This window comes from Haliotis cracherodii, unplaced genomic scaffold, assembly GCF_022045235.1.
Source record: "Haliotis cracherodii isolate W230 unplaced genomic scaffold, xgHalCrac1.p SCAF_4, whole genome shotgun sequence".
NCBI lineage: Eukaryota > Metazoa > Mollusca > Gastropoda > Lepetellida > Haliotidae > Haliotis > Haliotis cracherodii.
This window is the reverse complement of record NW_027266297.1, coordinates 60,450,981-60,472,144: the sequence shown is the minus strand read 5'-3', so window position 1 is coordinate 60,472,144 and position 21,164 is coordinate 60,450,981. Positions and strand designations below refer to the sequence as shown.

General features: G+C 39.5%; 2 protein-coding genes across 2 annotated transcripts in view; one reads left to right on the top strand and one right to left on the bottom strand.

Annotated features, from left to right (window-relative positions):
• Window positions 1-13,386: 13,386 nt before the first annotated feature.
• On the bottom strand, window positions 13,387-16,620 carry LOC139479558 (mucin-5AC-like). Its single transcript, XM_071262395.1, has 2 exons — window positions 16,556-16,620; window positions 13,387-14,311 (listed from the first exon to the last, which is right to left on the bottom strand). The coding sequence occupies exons 1-2, from the start codon at window positions 16,618-16,620 to the stop codon at window positions 13,387-13,389; spliced, it is 990 nt and encodes a 329-aa protein (XP_071118496.1).
• Window positions 16,621-16,664: 44 nt separating this feature from the next.
• LOC139480136 (uncharacterized) overlaps window positions 16,665-21,164 on the top strand; it is a 78,584-nt gene continuing 74,084 nt past the window's right edge. The window contains exon 1 of the mRNA XM_071263165.1: window positions 16,665-16,885. Within this exon, the coding sequence (XP_071119266.1) occupies window positions 16,701-16,885 (185 nt within the window). The 5' untranslated portion in view covers window positions 16,665-16,700. The remainder of the gene's footprint in view (window positions 16,886-21,164) is intronic.

Sequence of the window (21,164 nt, the reverse complement as noted above, 5' to 3'; positions counted from 1 at the left end):
TGTTGGTTTGTTGTTTAACGCCGCACTCAGCACTAGTCCAGCTATATGACGGTGGCCTGTAAGTAATCGAGTCTGGACCAGACAATCCAGTGGTTGATATCATGAGTATCGATCCACGCAATTGGCATCCCGTTCCCGTTAGTGGCCTCTTACAACAAGCATAGTCGTCTTTTACGGCAAGCATGGGTTGCTGAAGACCTATTCTACCCCGGATCTTCACGGGCCGACGCTACAGTAAAATATCAGGAGGAGCAAGGCTATTCGACATGGGATGTTGAAGCCTCTGTATTTCAATTACTTCGTTTAAACATTTAAATTGTTTGTACTGATTGTGGTTGAAATAATGGTACCATATTACCATGATAAGCATTCCAGGAATTAAAAAATTGATGTGTTGGGTGAAAAATGCTTAAGCAAAGTTGGTTTGTTTATACCAAGTCTAAGGGATCCCCCCTGTCAAACATCAATCTATTGCACTCCAAATGCCTAAAATTTACAAAAGTGTGAAATACAAAGTAGACACAATTTTGGATAACAACTTCTTATGTACTGTAAAAAGCGACATTTCAGTGTAGATCCTTATACCATTGTCAAGCAAGACTGAATGAGGAACATTGTACAGAATATATATAGTAGGTGGAGGATTAACAGTAGAGGATTATGACTAACGACAATTGTAAACATGAGGGGGATAACATGAGTAAGTAATGAACGGAAGGATAATACTGTCACAACCATCTTCCCGAGGCAAGAGAGTTAGTTAGACCAGACAATCCAGTGATTGACATCATGAGCATCGATCTAGGTAATTGGGATATGATGACATGCATCAACCAAGTCAGCGAGCCTGACCACCCGATTACATTCGTCGCCACTTACGACAAGCATATCGTCGCCTCTTAAGACAAGCATGGGTTGCTAAGCAAGATCTTCACTGCTCGATTGTTAGCGTTACTGAAATAGGAATAACATAGAGGTACATATTGCAGGTATTTATCAAAGATTCAAAACCAAGAGCCTGTTGCAGGAAAATTATAATTATTTTCAAAAATGTAATATTTTTTAAATTCTTAAATTCGAATGAGTGAGTGATTGAGTATGGTTTTATGCCGCTCTAAGCAATATTCCAGCAATATCACGGCGGGGGCCACCAGAAATAGGCTTCACACATTGTACCCATGTCAGGAATCGAAGCTGGGTCTTCGGTGTGACGAGCGAATGCTTCAACCACTAGGCTACCCGACCGCCCCTTAATTTCAGAGGAAGTTTAAACATTGCATTCGATCCAGTAATACAGGTCTAGATAAACCCTGCGATGTGTGGTGACCACTGGAACAGTTGTTAAGATTATGTGCACTGTTTATTGTAACTGATATTTTGATAGGATAATTATTATATATGGTGATAGTGTTAATTAGATAGCAGCACACAATACCTCACCTTGGGAGTGTAGGACAACGTCTCTGAACTACCATCTGCATTTTTTGGCGAGTTACTCAACGCTTCCACACAGACGGCTTTTTTCGTAATGTAAAGCCCAAATTGAATGGCATTATTCAATATTTATATTGGAACAACATTCTGTTGAAAAAAACGCTATGGTCATAAAATTCTTGTGAAAGAAAATTCAGATTTTTTTTGTTTTTTTTTCAAATAGAATATAGGAAGTTATGACGCACACATGCACACCTTCACACGTGGCAAAGGTAACTACGGGAGACTGATAATTTATTATATTCATACGATAGATCTATCCTAGTGATCAGCCTTGCAGAAGTATCACAAAGTAAATTCTAAAGTGGATTTGAAATTAATTTCGCTTCAGTATTGCCTATGTCAGTAGGTGTCGAGATACACGAACCAACATTGTTTACTTAACTCCCTGGGTGTTTATTACCAGAAAACGAACAAGTATTTATCTGTCAAGATTCCATTTACGCTCATTTCAATCGAGATACTTTCAACACAGATAGAGCAGGTTACCTGACAGTAATACAATCTGAACCAGGGGCCTCCCTTGATATTCAAGTGGCACCTAGGTTCAACACACTTGTGTTCAATACACTTGAATACACACTAGCTCTTTTCAGCTGTTGAAAACCACTTAAAGAAAGGATATTGGTCTGTCTATTAACTCAGTGACTGCCAACACAGTCCTGTCCCTCTGTCTATACAGAAATGTTGATGTATTATTACCTGGTGTAATCTGATGCCTGATATAGACAGGTAGGCTTTATTATTATTGCTTATTTATCCTGTCTCTTGGTGATCTCGAATCTACATTTGTTATATAACATTTTGTCTGAAAAGTGTTTTGCTAGGCTTGATGTTGATTTTGGACCATGGAGAGACTGTTTTCACCTATGAATGGATTTAATGTTTTGTTAATGGTTCTGTAAAAGAATGTCTTATTAAAACTTAGAAATGTAAACATGTTCTGAACTCTGTTTTTATCTTGTTAAAGGATTGGCTTACAGAGATATAGATAAGCTGCGTATTTGCGTAAAATACTCCCCAAAAATATTCAAAACCCAATTACTTTCAATTACCTTGTGTACAAAAATGCATGCATTAAAGGAAAAACCCAATGAAGCTTTTTCAGCATGCTTACAAAGGAGCTAATTTCTGAAACACAATTATGAGCTAATTTACTTTCTGAGTCAAGCCTATAATTAGAACAGTTATATACATGTAAAACATTATTTCATTTTTTTTTTAAATCTTCACTAATGTTCACTAATTTGGGGAAAAACCCAATGGAGTGATGAATGGATGAGTGAAATAATATTGGTTACCCAATGAAAAATGTAATAACCCAATTAAAATAGAAACCCTGGAGTAAAAACTCAATTGCTCGAAAAGTTATCTGGAGCTCTGGACTAATAAACACTGATAACGCTTTCAAAAAATTTGTTGCTCCAGATACTGCTTCTTTGTGCATTCTGATCATATGATTATAAGATGTAGATTTGTTTTTGTTGAGATTATCAGTTTGTTTAGGCCCAGAATGTTCATGCACATGCAATGTGAGGTAATGAATCAAATTAGTTTAATTTGTTTTTGTATGAAATGGTTGTTGGTTGGATTGTTGTTTAACGCCACACTCAGCAATATTACAGCTATATGAAGGAGGTCTGTAAATAATCTAGTCTGGACTAGCCAATCCAGTGATTAATATCATGAGCATCAATCCATGCAATTCTGACAGCGAGCCTGACCAACCCAATCCCGTTAGTCACCTTTTGCGACAAGCATAGTCACCTTTTACGGCAAGCATGGGTTGCTGAAGACATATTCTACCCCAGAATCTTCACGGGTCTTGTATGAAATGGATTTCAGTAAAAACAATCACAATTCTTATCTTTTGGCTATTGTATTTTTGTTTGTTATATCACTGATCCGCCGACCCTAAATAACCCAAATTTATACATATTTTTCCCCACAAACACATCATACCAAAATAATTTTGAGATTACTGTTTTTTCCTCCTTTGACTTCCTCCTTTGACCCCCCAAAAATCTGAATTAACAATAAAAAAAATGGCCTTAATATAATTCCCCAATAACATAATTAATAAATATAACACTGTGAAGTATTGTTTCAGTTTGTTGTATAAAAAGTCACTAAGATCAGGTGTTAGAGCAGGTTGATATTTCACTGTGTGACTTCAGGCTGTTCATCACCTGTGTTTGTTGACACTGATTTATTGTAAGCGTAATCCTCACTTAACTCTCCTGGCAGGCACACTTGTACAGGTAGACATAGGACAGTATTGATTCCTGTTCAGGCAGGGCTTAAGGTATTGATCAGTCACCATGATGTGTGGACACCGGCGAGACATAAAAACTTACAAAGTTTAACAGTATGGAAATGTTGAAGAGATAACGCTGGAAGAAAGTACAAGATTATGAATTATGTATTTATCATTTGATATCCCAGTCATTGATATATTCAAGAGTTTGTTCAAGGTGTTCTGCTGAATGTGCCTGTGTCCGAAGTTTCAAACTTGACATGGGTTGGGTTCAGGTCAAATGAGGGTATTAGACCCATGAAGATCCGGGGTAGAATAGGTCTTCAGCAACCCATGCTTGCTGTAAAAGGCGACTATGCTTGTCGTAAGAGGCGACTAACGGGATCGGGTGGTCAGGCTTGCTGACTTGGTTGATGCATGTCAACGTATCCCAATTGCTTACATCGATGCTCATGATGTCAATCATGGATTGTCTGGTCCAGACTTGATTATTTACAGATGTCCGTCACACAGTTGGAATATTGCTGAGTGTGGCATTAAACAACAAACAAACAAATGAGGGTATTATGTGAGTGTTAAGTGTTTATTCCTAATACAGAATATTTACCATCAGAAAACACACAACCATGACAACCTCTTCATCAAAAATGTCATTCTTAAATTCTATTGATAAAAACCCTATTCTCATCTCTCAAAAACAGTTCTCAAACACTGCAAGTTATACTGGAATGTGTGCATAAATGTGTCACGTCGCAAGGTCATTGATGAGTCAGTCAGACTGTGACAACAGTCTGTAGAGTACCAACTGAAACCTGTATTTTTAGACAGTGGCGTATTTACATGTAGAGAAAATGACAATTGCTTCTGCATTTTCTACTTCCTTTTCGTGGTAATGCATAGGTCTTCTCACGAGAATAATTGTTCTTTATCAAAGGGAGGCTACTCTAGTCTTAGAGATGTCATGTTTCTTTGCCTGTTATAATGCTGTGTCAGGTGTCCAGTACTGTCCACATAGCGACAAGGTTACATTTTGGCCATATTTGAGATATATCCAACTGTTATAAATTGGGAAAAAGGACCGTAGCCGCAGATGGAGGTCTACAAGCACATACAAGGAAACCGATCACATTAGTGTCGCTGCTAAATTGGTTTGTAATTTATATCTCCAACGTTGCCAAAATCATATGAAATAGGATTGATAAGAATCCTTTAGTGCGACATAAATCAAAGCAACATTTTCATTCCTTAAAGTGAGTGATTTGGGTTAAACTATGCTTTGAACAGTATTCAAGTTATATCACGTGGCAGCTTAATGTTGGTGGAAAGCCTGAAGTGATGCAGCTCGTAGATGCTTTCCACTTTGGTGACCCACTAGCACGGGTATGGTGCTGACAAACCTAGAAACATAATCGAGGCAAACTGAGATTCGAACCCACAATCATAGGTTTCTGGTGTGTCCAAGGGACGCAACTCAGCACAGTGAATTGTGGCGCCTTAGACGACTGGGACACCCATACCCTCATTTCTCAAAGAGAACTTTTCAAATATATTCTTTGCAATTGGCTTGCACATTCTTTTGAGGGGTTCATAATTAATTTAGAAGGGCAATTTTATCTTTTAATGTCACTGTATGTATGTAGACATGCTCAAGAGTAATCATCTAGACGAGTGGGTTTCCAAAATATAAGGGTCTGCACTATTTTAAAAAATGACCAGTCACAACTTGGCATCAAGTGGGATAGTCCAAGTCCCTTGTTAGGAATACACATAAACACTCAGGCAATAAAACCGGAAAAAAATACACATGGACAATTAAGTCCCAATCACACATCAAAGGCTGCTGGTTTCTTGTTTGCTGTGCCGACAGTGGAGCCCCTCAGTATAGCAACCTGGAGACCGGGGTGTATATTACCCAGCTGTCATGTGTGGTGATAGGGTGCTGTGTGTCGCCAAGCCTCGCCCTGTTCACAGTACAACATGGGCCATAAAACTACAACAACTGCTAGATCAGGGGGCCATTTAATCCAACTGTAACCCTTCCTCTATTGATTTTATTTCACTTGCTGATTACAAATGATTTAGGTTGAAGTCGCTATTGACTTTTTGTTGTCCTTGAATGTAGTTAGTGTTGAAATAAGCAAGAAAGCCAAGGGTTCTCCTAATAACATCAACGTTAAAAATTAGACGTCCAAGGGGTCCCCTGATTCTAACACTATAGCAGCAAATCTCAAGGAGCTCCCTTAATTTCAAGCTTTTCAGCTATGTGAGCAGGTGCTGTTTATTTTTTTATGGATATGAAAACAACAGTTAGATTTGAATGAATGTTTTAAAAACATTTAGTAATGTCTACTCCCCTGGTATGACATGCATGGGATGTATGTAAATTATAATGACACAATAATTAGAGCTGAACATGTTTCAGTGCCATTCAAAAGCAAGAAATAGTCAAAAGTCCAATTCAAACACAATCAGTCTAAGAATTCTGACTTGAGGTGTAGGTGATAGGGTGTTCATTGGGTTAGGGCTTTTATTCCATGATCTTTTATGTAATTGGAAATGTATAGCTAGCAGACAAATTATGCATGTATTATGTGTAGGATAAAACATGTCTAAGGGTTTTTATGAGACTTTTTCTTTTTAATCTCTTATCTTTAATGTTTTATCTTACTTGTAAACTGAAAGAACTGAAACAACATTTATGAAATTTTTTATGTTTTAAACACTTGTTGTGAACTGAAGGAAACGGACGTAAAATATCTCTTGCTGTTGCATATGTACTAGAAAAAGAGGATCTTCAAAGGACTGTGGTATATCAGCACCTCTGTAGTTGAGTGGTTCAATCAAATGACTGAAACATAAAGAGACATTTGACGTTCGATTCGATAGTTCGTCAACAATCATTTTGGCACCCGTTTTTTCACAATTATTTTCCATTAAACATAACATGACGAAAGTCAGTTTCTCTTTTTGGATAAATCTCTAGCGAGGCTTAATCTAAAGAATATTCTTGAGACAGAGAGTCTTTCCATAGAACATCCCTGGGACAGATTAATATTCTGCAGAAAATCTGTGCAATTCTGCAGAAACTCTGTGCTATTCTGCAGAAACTCTGTGCTATTCTGCAGAAACTCTATGCTGAGTGGTTATTCTATGAATGGAAGGCCCCATAAAAAATAATAAGATGACGTTGATATAGGTTGATAAGAAGTTAACAAATATGATATGATTACTTATATAAATGTGTATTAGTTCCGATGTTTCCTATAGCACCTGTATGTGTGACTTGTGTAAACTTGCAGTATCCAAGGACAACAAGGACTACATGACCACGAGGGACGGCAGCATCCACATCCCCCCTGGCAGCAATCTTCTCTCCCGCCTCTACTCCAACCATGGAGTGCAAGTCCGCATGGTGCGCAAGCAGAGGAGCCAGAAGATCCCCACAGTAAGAGAGCTCATCGAGAGGCTGGCCAAGAAACACGAGAGCCTGCTCATTGAGGAGATGGAGAATAACAAGAGGTAGGTTGCTGGCTGTCACGGCTCTCTGGTTAACTGGCATGCTTAATAAAGAAAAATACCTTACTGTACCTGTGCTGTTATTGTTTCTTTGACTCAGAACATCTCCAAGTATAGTAAACTACGTTTATGATGAACACACTGACGGATATAATGAACTTATTTTGGGGTCCAGGGCCCTGTTCCACAAAGTGATCTTAGCGCTAAGTCGATCGTAACTCCCATTCTTTAACACTGACTTACTACAGTGGTAGTGCTAAGATCGCTTTGTGGAACGGGGCCCTGGCCATTTGCTGTATATATGCTGTTCAAGCTTATTACGAACTACAGTGATAATGGTAATGGTCCCTTCGAGTTTGGTACAACTGTAGTCTACTGTATAGTCCTCTTTCTGCAAAATGTGTGTGAAATATCAGGTGTATCTTTGGAATAACTCAAAACTGCATAGGCCTATAATATGGCGGTTCCAGTTGCAAATAATTTAAAAAGTAGAGAAGGTAGATCTATATGTGTTTTATTTTTTTTTTAGATGCACAACAATGTTGGAAACTATTGTAAAGTTATCATGGTTATAGAGTGATTATTACATATTTTCATTTGTGTTATTTGTTTGTCAAGCATGGTGATCACCACTTGTAAAATCTATCGTTGGTGCCTTAAATTAGTCTAGGGCAAGTTCTATCTGGCAATCAAGATCACTTTTTAATGATTTCATGCCAACTGTCTTAAAACTAAACATGTACAAATTGTCATAGAAACAAAATATCACCCAGGATCTTTGAGCTGACACCATGTTCTTGCCTTGAAGGAAAACTGTCAAAGATCAGATGGTGTCTACAGAATGGTCTTATTGTCTCCAGTAGTCAATTCTACATGTTAATGTCATCAGTGTGTTTTATCTCACTCTCAGTTAGGGAGTTGGCGGGAAAACATCAAGGGAGACAACTCTTGATAAGCTTCACAGTGTAGAACTTTTTTGTTTCTTCAGCGTAATATTCCAGGGCACATGTACTTGTACTTGGATGAGTGAATGAGTGAGTGATTGAGTATGGTTTTACGCCGCTTTTAGCAATATTCCAGCAATATCACGGCGGGGGACACCTGAAATGGGCTTCACACATTGTACCCATGTCAGGAATCGAACCCAGGTCTTCTGCATGACGAGCGAGCGCTTTAACCACTAGGCTACCCGACCGCCCCGTACTTGGATGAAGTCATCTTAGCAATACTCTTGAACCTTCTGGATTACAAAGTTGGACTGTATTGTCCCGGATCTGTTACACGTGTTCTGTTCTTGTAAAAAAACATGCATGTTCATGTTATCATTTAGGAAATATTAGTGACAATATATATACATATGGTGATTGGATAATTGTGATTGTTTTCCATGCTAGAAAGATTCATTGTGTAAGCAGTGTGGCCCCAATGACTGTCATTTTGATTTTCTTGGAATGTGTGATTTCTGCATGGTGGCAAATTACCTTCGAAGTAAGATTTCATTTCTGTCCTTTCTATGTATGTGGTGCTGTTTTTTCAAAACTGTCACATACGACAAATTACAGTCTGCTTTAATACCTATGGGAGCATGCTGAAAATTATTAATTTATTATCAACATTAGTAAACAAATCTATCAAATGTGAACTGACTACTGGTACTATGCAGAGTCAACTTTTGCATTTGATGCAGTTTTTCCCATGTAAAAGTTATCAACTGCTATTCTTCACAATCGGTCTTCTAAATATTATTTGTCAAACTCTTCTACCATTGAGACCTGTGAAGACCTGGGTAGAATTAGTCTTCAGCAACCCATACTTATGAGGCAACTAACAAGATCGAGTGGTCAGGCTTGTTGACTTGTTTGAGGCATGTCGTCTTATTCTATTTGCATCGATTGATGCTCATGATGTCAATCACTGAATTATCTGGTCCGGACTGGAATATTAAGAAACCCCAGTGTTATAGCTGTAATATTGCTGTGTGCACTGTTAAACAACAAACAAACACAACAAAATTATTTTATTGAGAAGTAAGTTATTCGCACAGCAAAGTGCTTTTGTTTAAATAGCCATCATTCCATATGGCTTGTTCTGAGCAACTGACAATACTTTGTAGGAGCATCTTATCAACCGAAATCTCGTTGCATTCCTGCTGTAGTGAGAGTTTGGAGATGTTTGATGAGTTTAGAACTAGTCTGCTTATTAATATCAAAACAGGATCTATGTAGCAAATTGCAACGTGTGCAGAATGATGCTGCCAGTTTGATATGTAGACGAAATAAGCGTGCACATGTCACTCCTTTATTAAAATCATTACACTGGCTCCCAATAAGTTCTAGGATTGAATACAAAGTCGTGTGCGTTGCATACCAGTGCTACTATAGTACAGCACCTTCCTATCTGAGTGAACTTCTTACCCTACACCCCCCCAGCACGAGATCTCAGATCAGCACATAAACTCCAGTTTAGTGTCCCTATGGTCTCACTCAAAGCATTCGGCAACAGAACTTTTGCTGACACTGCATCTGTGCTCTGGAATTCCCTTCCAGTGGAAATTAGGCAATTTCCAACTCTGGACACTTTCAAGACAAAAATAAAGACTTATCTCTTTAGATGTGTTTATGACCCTGTGTGAGGCGCTATGAGCGACTACGTAGACGGAAATGGCGCTGAAAAAATGGACTTTATGATTATTATTATTAAGAATTGACCTTCACTTTGTGTGAGTTCATTGGAGTATGAGCCTTCATAGAACCTTCATAGAGTTAGGGCCAAACTGTATGAACATCGGAGCTTGCGAGGATGTTCATGAACAATCATGCAGTCAAGCTCTCTGATGTTTCTCAATGTATACTGAAACGCTGAGACCAAGATTAAAGGTTCTAAATGATCAAAAAGAACGCTTATGTATGTTTTCGTGCTAGGGAATTCCCAGGGGTTTCCCCAGGAATGTGGAAGTAGTCCGTCAGTGTTTACGTCATTTCAAGAACACGGTCTCATGAAAAACGTATGAACATCAAATTGTGTCGTTCATACACTTATGAACGTCAATTTCGTGGTCATGTGACCGACCTCTCGTCACATGGAAAAAAAAAATATCGTGTAAACGTCAAATTAAAAATTATTTTTGTATGAACACATCAACACTTTTTTGAATTCAACACATATCTGAGATGTACTTTATCATAACAATCTGTAATATCCAGACAAATGTGCCGATGATTACTTTCTGTTTCATGTTGTTATTTCTCTAACAATCTTTTCCAATATGATCCAGACCATTCATTGATAATTATTGGTTTGTGGAAGGGAGATAACTCAAGAGGCCCTGCTGTGGCTGAGGACTATGGTGGGTGCGCCCAGGCCTTCTATCACCTCAGTAACAGCTTGGTCTTAATATCAGAGCTTGAGATAAGCTTTTTGTGTTCTGGGTATTTTACCCATGCATTTTTAAATCGTTGGGTATCAGTAATTTTATCTGGGTATTCAAATTTCTGTTACCCACAAGTTGTTACACATGTGGGTATTTAAGTTAAATATTTAATAACACTGTTCATGTAGAGCCAGCAAACTGGTGTCGTGTGGGTTCGAGAGCTTTATAGGACTAAAAAATACCACGATACTTCCACAAGAAAGTGTGATGGCAAATGATCATGATGTAACTGTCATCGTGGAGTTTGGCAAGTTTGACGGAATGCCCGTTTATAATTTCAAAATAAGTTGCTGATTTGCTAATCGAATACACAGGGTTACTTCACAATATTTTGATGATACGCACAAGTTTTATTTTTGTAGCGTATCTGTAATGTTCGTTGCGTATTTGATACGCTTGGATTTTATTTTATTGCATATTTCTGCATTTCTGATGTGAATTTTACCAGATACGCAGCCTATCTGGAGCTCTGAATATAGAGGTACTCTGTCACAGGCTCTCTATGATGCTATGGGCCCTTTGTATTCAGATTGTAATGGTTTGTGTTACGAATCATATTTTTATCAACTTTCCTTGTGAACTAATGTTTTCAGTTTCAACGCTGTAGCATTATCTGATGAACATTACATGTTTAATATTAATTTTAGAATTTGTGTTTCACATCAAAAGTTGACATAGCTACAAGTTTTCCATCTTCATGAATCACAGGTTAGAAAGACAACAATACACCATTTTGTAGCTGACATCTTAAACAAAAGACCTTAGCTGATTAAGATACACATGCACTTATTATGTAGAAACACACCATGAAACCATGTTTATTGCTGTTGGGAGTGATTTTATCTATACACAGTGAACAGCAGACATTTGTTATCCTGACAATTTTAGTGGGCATGCCACCTTCTGGGTTAGCAGGTGTCTCTGTACAGTACAGTAATGTAGTGTATGGGTACTCCCATGTTTGAACATTTTCCCGAGGCAGTAGAGTTAACTGACTTTAGAAGTCCAGTTTCTACCCTTGCCGAACTAGGCTGAAATTCCTGGGCTCGATTGTAGCGCCACCAGTGGTTATTATCCCCCGCCCCAACGGGGCGTAACTCAAAAAACTTTAAATAATTTCTTACAAAACTTTGCATGTTTACCAGACACATACTGAACTGGTGCCTTTTGCTATGTAGGAGTTTTACAAATTTTTATTTTTTACGTTTCCATGGCAACAAGTTGGACTTAGGTTCTATAAGGGTGCTGTTCATTTCCAGAGCGTAACTCAAAAACCAATAAATACTTCCCTACAAAACCTTGCATGTCTACTAGGCACATACTGAACTGGTGCCTTTTGCTATGTAGGTATTTTACAAATTTTTATTTTTTTATGTTTCCATGGCAACAAGTTGGACTTAGGTTCTATAAGGGTGCTGTTCGTTTCCGGAGCGTAACTCAAAATCTTTACCAGACACATACTGAACTGTTGCCTTTTGCTATTTATGAGTTTTATAAATGTTTATTTTAGAATTTCCATTGCAGCTATTTTGACATGACCTAAGAGAAATGTTGGGTCAGTTACCTGGTTTGGGACCATAACGTGTTAAAATGGCGGGGGATATAGATGACTTCGTCGACTATATGCTTGTTACGAGTTATGTCCCTTCTAAGCCTCTCCTATGGGCCAATCAGATTCCATCTCTTGTATCACTTGCATTTGTGTCAAACGCCCTGTCAAGACGATCTGATCGATAATCAAGATCTATATTGTGATAAAACGGGTCTTACATCGTGAAGGGCATCAAATCACGTGAGCACCTGGATTAAAACATGAAAAGATTTGGAAAATATCTGTTGACAACGAGTTAGTGGTGTACATCCATTGCAAATCCTGCATGTGACCGAAACCTGCACGACAATTTACTAACCGGATTTCGATTTCGTTGCGCGATTTTGATTGGACTACGAATAGACTCGGTAGTCCAGCCAAAATGTAACTCCATAATACCAGCCTAGTTCGGCAAGGGTGTAAACTGGACTTTTATAGTCAGTTGACTCTCTTGCCTGGGGAAGATGTGTTTGAAGGGAAAATCAGGGAATTAGCTATGATTTTAAACTAAGTGTCTTTGGTAGGAAAATTGGGAAGAAAAATGTTCCTTTTTTATTAATTGGAATTTTGGTGTGGTTCTGTTGTATTTAATTCAAAGGTATTTTGAAATTGTGTCCAATGCATTTTTGTAAACAATGAACTTTTGTTTTGTCACAGACGTTTCTTATATCACCCAGCCATGCAAAGCTAGCCTCTAGAAATGTTATCTAACTAATTAAATTAACAAAAGCTCATTTATCATTTTATATCCAACAGTATGTGATATATCAGTGTTAGTTATAAGCATTATTTATATCAGTTTATTTAAAGAATCCCATTTTATTATTGTTAAAAATTGGGACAATTATTGGTCAATAAATATTTCAGTTGATACCTTCCGTATTTAGATTTAAAAAAAAAATTGTTATGTAGACTGTTGAAGTTTAATTGTGAAGCTGAAAACAGTGAAACCCTTTGACCTGGTTCTGGGGGCACAGATAACCCAGTGATCTAAGGTACTGTAGCTTGCTGTGGAGGTTCTGGGGGCACAGATGACCCAGTGGTCTAAGGTGCTGTAACCTGCTGTGGAGGTTCTGGGGGCACAGATGACCCAACTGTCTAAGGTGCTGTAACTTGTTGTGGAGGTTCTAGGGCACAGATGACCCAGTGGTCTAAGGTGCTGTAACTTGTTGTGGAGGTTCTGGGGGCACAGATGGCCCAGTGGTCTAAGGTGCTGTAACTTGTTGTGGAGGTTCTGGGGTCACAGATGGCCCAGTGATCTAAGGTGCTGTAAGTTGCTGTGGAGGTTGTGGGGGCACAGATGACCCAACTGTCTAAGGTGCTGTAACCTGTTGTGGAGGTTCTGGGGGCACAGATGGCCCAGTGGTCTAAGGTGCTGTAACTTGTTGTGGAGGTTCTGGGGGCACAGATGGCCCAGTGATCTAAGGTGCTGTAACCTGCTGTGGAGGTTCTGGGGGCACAGATGGCCCAGTGGTCTAAGGTGCTGTAACCTGCTGTGGAGGTTGTGGGGGCACTGATAGCCCAGTGGTCTAAGGTGCTGTAACCTGCTGTGGAGGTTGTGGGGGCACTGATAGCCCAGTGGTCTAAGGTGCTGTAACTTGTTGCGGAGGTTGTGGGGTTACTGATAGCCCAGTGGTCTAAGGTGCTGTAACTTGTTGTGGAGGTTCTGGGGGCACAGATGGCCCAGTGATCTAAGGTGCTGTAACCTGCTGTGGAGGTTCTGGGGTCACAGATGGCCCAGTGATCTAAGGTGCTGTAACCTGCTGTGGAGGTTGTGGGGGCACTGATAGCCCAGTGGTCTAAGGTGCTGTAACCTGCTGTGGAGGTTGTGGGGGCATTGATAGCCCAGTGGTCTAAGGTGCTGTAACTTGCTGTGGAGGTTGTGGGGGCACTGATAGCCCAGTGGTCTAAGGTGCTGTAACTTGTTGTGGAGGTTGTGGGGTTACTGATAGCCCAGTGGTCTAAGGTGCTGTAACTTGTTGTGGAGGTTGTGGGGGCACTGATAGCCCAGTGGTCTAAGGTGCTGTAACTCAAGGAGGTTCATGGGGCACTGATAGCCCAGCATTCTATTGCGCTGTAACTCACTATGAAGGGTTATCTCAAATATAGTCAACATATCTGGCCTGGGTAAGTTTGGACTATCCTCCAACATACAATGATAAAGCTGAAACACTGTTCAAATCAACATTCACCCAACTCCACTAAGTCACTCCTATTTTTCCTCCAAGCTAGGAGACACACACTTGCTATAAGTAACAAAGGTTTGTTGCTACAGCTTGTTCACACAGGGCATTTATCATTCAAATTAATCTACATGGTATTAATGTGTCAGTTGAATTTATGAGCTGTACGACACTGTAGGTGAAGTGAGCAATATACCTCTGATAGAGGGGACAGTTTAATCCTCGTTTATGAACATTGAAGATATTTACAGTGTGAAAAATCATTACATGCTTCTAATCATATGTGGACTTGATGGGTGACAAGAATGTCCAAGGACAAGGATATACTACAACTTCTGAATGCACGTTCCAAGAATGTCGTTCATCAAGATTGATAGTTCTGTCATTGGAAGGAGTAAGAAATCTATGGTCATAAAAAGCAATCTAGTGTATAAGACTTGCGCAGTAAAATCACCAGGAACAGTTATCAGAGAAAACAATCAACTAATCACCAACACGAAGAATAGGGTCCACTGAATGGGTCCCATGGGGTTCTAACTTCCCTCTGATCAGCCTACACTTGTAACATACTTCTGGTATTAGCAGATCAGCAGATAAACTCCATTCAAAACTCAAGCCACTCCTTTCAGAAGCATAACAGCCTGGGCCTTTACTATTGCATAGAGCTCATGATAAGTATTATTGTAGGTAATCCAGCTGTGTTTATCAGGGTTATTTATACGTATCCCTGACCCGTGGTCAGTTCCTTAGACATGATGCAAATTTCATAGGCTAATGATATTTTTGTAGAAGGCGTTCAGCCTAACGTCTGGCTTAACGCTACTGAACAATGAATTCTGTTGAATGTGTTTGTGTCGATCGGAAATCAACATTCATTGGATACGTACCTTGGTGAGATAAATATTTGTATTGTGTTTGAAACTGGAGTGCATGACATCTAAGCTACTGAATAGGACCTCAGCCCTGTTTGTGCCCAGACAGACCTGGAGAGGATTAACTCTCTCAGGGAATCTATACACACATGCTATCACAGATTATCTGGGCCCATCATAGACTCGCAGGTCTTACAGGATATATCCAGTCTCGGTGGAATTCCAAAGGAATATAAAAGATAGAAAGACCAATCTTCGTGTGATTGGAAATATGTGAGCTAAAGTTAGTGGTTCACTTGTGTTATATAACAGACTTACAGGAAAAGTTGAAAGACTGCATTGATCCGTGTCAGTGCTAGGAATGGAAGATATTTATATAGGACTGAATACACGCTTCATGGACGGAATACTTGTATTATGAATGACAAAGGTGTTGGAATTGCTATTCAACTGTTTCACGTGATTGCAGTTCATGAAGGAAGAAAGTCGTAATATGCGAACAAGTTAATATTCCTTCTACTCCAGATTGCAAGAATGGCTTTGTTTAGAGTACATGAATATTCATTGATTTTCTGGGAGGTTTGATTTGTAACCCCAAGAACAATGGAGTAGACACATTTAGCAGAAAGTTGTGAACAGAGCCCAGTAGACCAGCTTATATTGACACATATATCTCCTATTTCTGATGTGGACAAAGGTTAAATACTTGAATACAAACAGTTGTGCTTTCAAGTGGAACTATATTTGTGGCTTTGGGAGCACCTGGGTTATATTGGACATGTTTTGATAGATCAACACTAAACCGTCATTAATACATTCATGCTTCATAGGTCAGTGATGAGAAGAGTTTACCAAGTGATTATCTCAGACAGGGTGTTGTCAGGTTACAGTGTGACAGATTGTCCCTGATTGGCGCTCTAATCTTATATCGGGACCATCTTCCAATATCACAGGTGTATGCTCAACATATTGGCACTTGAAGCCCTATCATCGGATTCAGGTTTTTCACAATTCCAGATTCTACATATCTGCTTTGGCGGAATAACTTTTCACTCATATTGTTTGTGATTTTGTCAGTGTGACTTTTGTATGGAATATTAAGCTATTCAGAATTGCTTTTTGCCAATCTGAAAACATATTTTTGATGGAATTTCACATTCTTGTCCTATTTGTGGACATAAGGAGTTGCTGGTATTGCTGGTATTGATGTACAGTTGTTTTAACCGAAGTGGGCGGTAGTCCACACTTCTCTGGAAGCTGCAGTAGCTGATGTCCATGTTTAAGTATTAACCAGTTTTACACTGAGGAAGGCAAGGATATCTACGGTTTATGTGACTGAAGAGGACGACTGTGTACGATGGTGTTTACCCATCAATCCTCGGAGTTCACTCTGCCCCTGCGGTACTCCCATCATCGCACTGGGGCAGAGACGGAGCGCCCGGAATCCCGCCCCTTCATGCAGCTGTTCAGCAGCCGTATGATCCGGCTTAAGCTGATCCAGAACAGTCGCAGACAAACCCTTCCCATAATTGGACTGTGCAGGTAAGACTCATCAACAGGATCTATTTCAGGAGGCCACATTTAAAATCTTACAATTAGCATTTAGGAAAACCCTTTGAAGAGTATGACTAAGGAATACGTTTCTATCCTTCCAGAGACGTTCAGATAAAATGTGAAGGAATCACTGATTAAAAAAAAACATTGTTTGTCTCAACAAATGTTTGAGAAAGGTGTACATATTCATTTCCCTGTAGCAGGTCTGTCTGTCGAGAGGGCCAGGGGACAGGCCTACAGCATATTCCTATGCAGGAAACATTAATTCATTTCCGTGTAGCGGGTCTGTCTGTCAAGATGGCCAGGGACAGGCCTACAGCATATCCCTATGCAGAAAACATTAATTCATTTCCGTGTAGCAGGTCTGTCTGTCGAGAGGGCCAGGGGACAGGCCTACAGCATATTCCTATGCAGGAAACATTAATTCATTTCCGTGTAGCGGGTCTGTCTGTCGAGAGGGCCAGGGACAGGCCTACAGCATATTCCTATGCAGGAAACATTAATTCTTTTCCGTGTAGCGGGTCTGTCTGTCGAGAGGGCCAGGGACAGGCCTACAGCATATTCCTATGCAAAACATTTATTTCCGTGTAGCGGGAAGGAGGGGGACAGGCCACTTTGAAAAGATTAATTATGAAACAATATTTTGCTTTCCCACTGTAGATATATCAATGTCAACAGTATCATGTATACCACTATGATTGTGTCAACTTAATACCTGTTGTCCCTTGAAAACAATAACAAATAATTCAGGAAGTCATTGTTGTGATAGCATATTACAAGCTTTGTTTTCAAAGTGTTTGTTTTATACTTTAATATTACATAAATATTTAAATCGAAATGTGCCATATTCTCTTGACTTATTCTGAAGGTACCACATGCAATAACAATTTGTTTTTCCTTCTGAGTTACACATGTGTACTTCATGACAGTATAGGTACTTACATCAATGGGTGGTATGCTACAAAAGTTCTTGTATTAGTGTGTAATTGTATGTGCTGTAAATATGTGATATGTGATTGTATGTCCACTGGGTTCATAGTGGGTTGTCGTGTGTTCATTTGTATGTTCTGAACTTTTGAATGTTTATACATCTCTCCAGTTTGTCATCCAGACCCTAAAGAATATATTTCAAAAGGAGTCTAGAATGATTTGGCAAGTCTAGATTGCCCGAGCTCTAGGATTTGGTTTGTTTTGTCCGTCATATCGCTGGAATATTGCTGAGTACGGCGTTAAACAACACACAAACAAACAATTCGTTTGTTTGTTGTTTATTGCTGTACTCAGCAATATTCCAGCTATAATTTGTTTGTTTGTTGTTTTACGCCATACTAAGCAATATTCCAGCTATATGACGGCAGTCTGTAAATAATTGAGTCTGGACCAGACATTCCAGTGATTGACGTGAGCATCGGTCCACCCAATTGGGATACGATGACATGCATCAACCAAGTCAGTAATCCTGACCACCCGATCCCGTTAGTCGCCTCTTACGACAAGCATGGGTTGCTGAAGACCTATTCTACCCCGGATCTTCACAGGTCCTCCTGTGTAGGAAATTCAGCATTGTTCTGGGCTCCATTTGGATTACATATTTCCATTTTGTAGATATCTACTCTTAAATAATATTTCTGAGGATAATTGTTGGTTTACCTTCTGCCAAACTGCCAGGACTATGGATGATGTTTGAGTAGGAGTTATGAAATTGATATTAGGCCCCCTCTAAAGGTAAAATGGTTGTATCCCTGTATTATGGGTTTTCAGACGCTTAAGAAACATTCGTAGTTTTCTCGCTAATCACAAGAACAACTGTAAAACATCTCACTCACTTATAAAAGATAACTTTATCTAAAAAACCAGGCCATCATCTGAGTATTTACAATGTCTGTGTGATGCTACACTTCTTGTTATAGCGTGAGTAGTGAGTGAGTTGGGTTTAACGCCGCTTTTAACAGTATTCCAGTTATATCACGGCGTGTCAGCTTAATGTGGGAGGAAAGCCTGAAGTGATGCAGGTCTCAGACGTTTACTACTTTCGATGAAAGCCCCGAGCACGGGTATGGTGCTGACAAACCTAGAAACATATCGGGGTGAACTGGGATTCGAATCCACAATCATAGGTTTCTGGCGTGCCCAAGGGACGCAACTCACAGCGAATCACTTGCCTTAGACGACTGGGCCACCCATGCCTCCTTTTAGCATGAGTAATTGGGATAAACATGGCTGTCTGAAAACGTATGATGCCCATCGTAGGATCTGACGATACCTTTGCATGAACAATATTTAAGAAGTTTTTAATTTGTGTTGAAATATCCCTGATAAGTTCTTTATTAGGTCTATTTCTATCCTAAATTTTTAAGAGACATAATCTCATTTCATAATATGCGTTTTCAAACATTTTTGTGAAAACTTTTTGTTGTGGTTAGGAAATCAACCTCAGACCCAGTTTAACAAAACAATTTTTATTTATGTTATATTTGCCCAACACAATCCGTGAAACAAGACATTTAATTGGTCTTCCCTTATTGTAATATAGTATAGTTTTGCCACGAAAGTTTACAGTTAAGGCACAAGGATTCTGTTTCACAGGGTAAAGTACTGTCAGCGCTTTTGATCTTTTAGTGAAGCACATTTAAATACATAATAACATGATGTTAACATCAAACCATTACCCAAGGCTATGCAACGCTTCTGTTATCTGTCTGCTGTTGAATGTCACTATGTAAGTTTAATGAAATGTTAGACACTGGAAAATGAGGCCTTTACTTTCTATCGGATTTCGTTGAACGTGAAAGAACTGAGACTGGAGATATATTTACTTTTTATCTTATACTACATTTACTTAAATTTGATGCAAAAATCAGAGTTTTTGCACTGAAGTGTGAGGGCATAAAATATTTTAACAAAAGGGCATTCCTGATATTAGTATCAGCTAAAAATAGCTACACAATTTATAAGTATTGAAATAAGAAAAATTCTCTTATGTGTATAACTTCAAAACAATTCTCTTCCTCATGTGTATCATTTCTAAATAATTCTCTTCCGTTAGAAACATATGTGTTTATGATAAACAGAGACCATATTCAGTGATATGGTCTCTGTGATAACACTAGCAGTTAATTGAAGGGTGAAGTGCATCCCTCTCCATCAGAGTGAGATAGTGAGTATGGTTTTATGCTGCTTTTAGCATTATTCCAGCAATATCACGGCGGGGGACACCAGAAAATGGCTTCACACATTGTTCCCATGTCAGGAATTGAACCGGGGTCTTCGGCTTGGCGAGCGAACACTTTAACTACTGGGCTACCCGACCGCCCCTCTCCATCAGAGGATGGAGATGTAATCAGGGCATGGCACTTCACCACACTCGGGGGCACAGTAGGAGCTCCCAGTAAGGAGTGTGTTGCCATGGTGTGGAGCGTGGGGAAATCAGGGATGCATATCACTGAACGAAGATGGCATGTTTGGTGTTGAAGTAGATACATGAGGTGGTCAAACATTCTGAAAAAGATAGCATTTGGAAATTAAAATACATGTAATTCCCAGAGCACATACAATCATACATCTTAAAGAAGCAACTTTTCTTCAAATGATTTCGTGTTCATCTAACATTAAAGGACTCCTGCAACATTTACAGAATCAGCACTCCTAGATACATGCCACTGCCAATGTGATCAAGTATTGATAGGCCCAGGAATGATCTACTGTCTACTCCAGACATTGTCTGGTCTTGTTATGCTATGTCTCATCCCCATTCCCTAGTGGGGTTCTGAGGAAGATGAGGTCTCCAGTATGTCTGCCTATCTGGTGGTCGGGATCAGTGACCCCGCTGATAGAGGTCATCAGGCCGTGAAGGCATGGACTATTGCTCATGTTCTCAGTCACTTGTTGTGAGGTCCATACCTGGTTATATATATACAGCTTGCCATTGTAGTGGCCATAACAATTCTGAGTCTCATGATGGGATTTGAACCACAGACCTAATCCCAAGGTTGGACACCTTGTCCACATGACCAAACTGACAAGGCAAGGATGTCATCTGTGGGATGATTGCATCCTGTGTTAGATACTCCCTCAACAGAAGGCCCGTCCAGCATAGTAGGGTATTGAGACTTATTTCGCTCAAATTTAATATGAACGTGTTCAGCCCCACATTAGGTACCAATGTAACGGCTATAACATCCTGCGATGAGATTGAAACCACGGACCTTCTGACCTTTGGAAGCTTTGTCAACATGACCAAAGGAGTTAACCCCGTAGCAAGCTGATA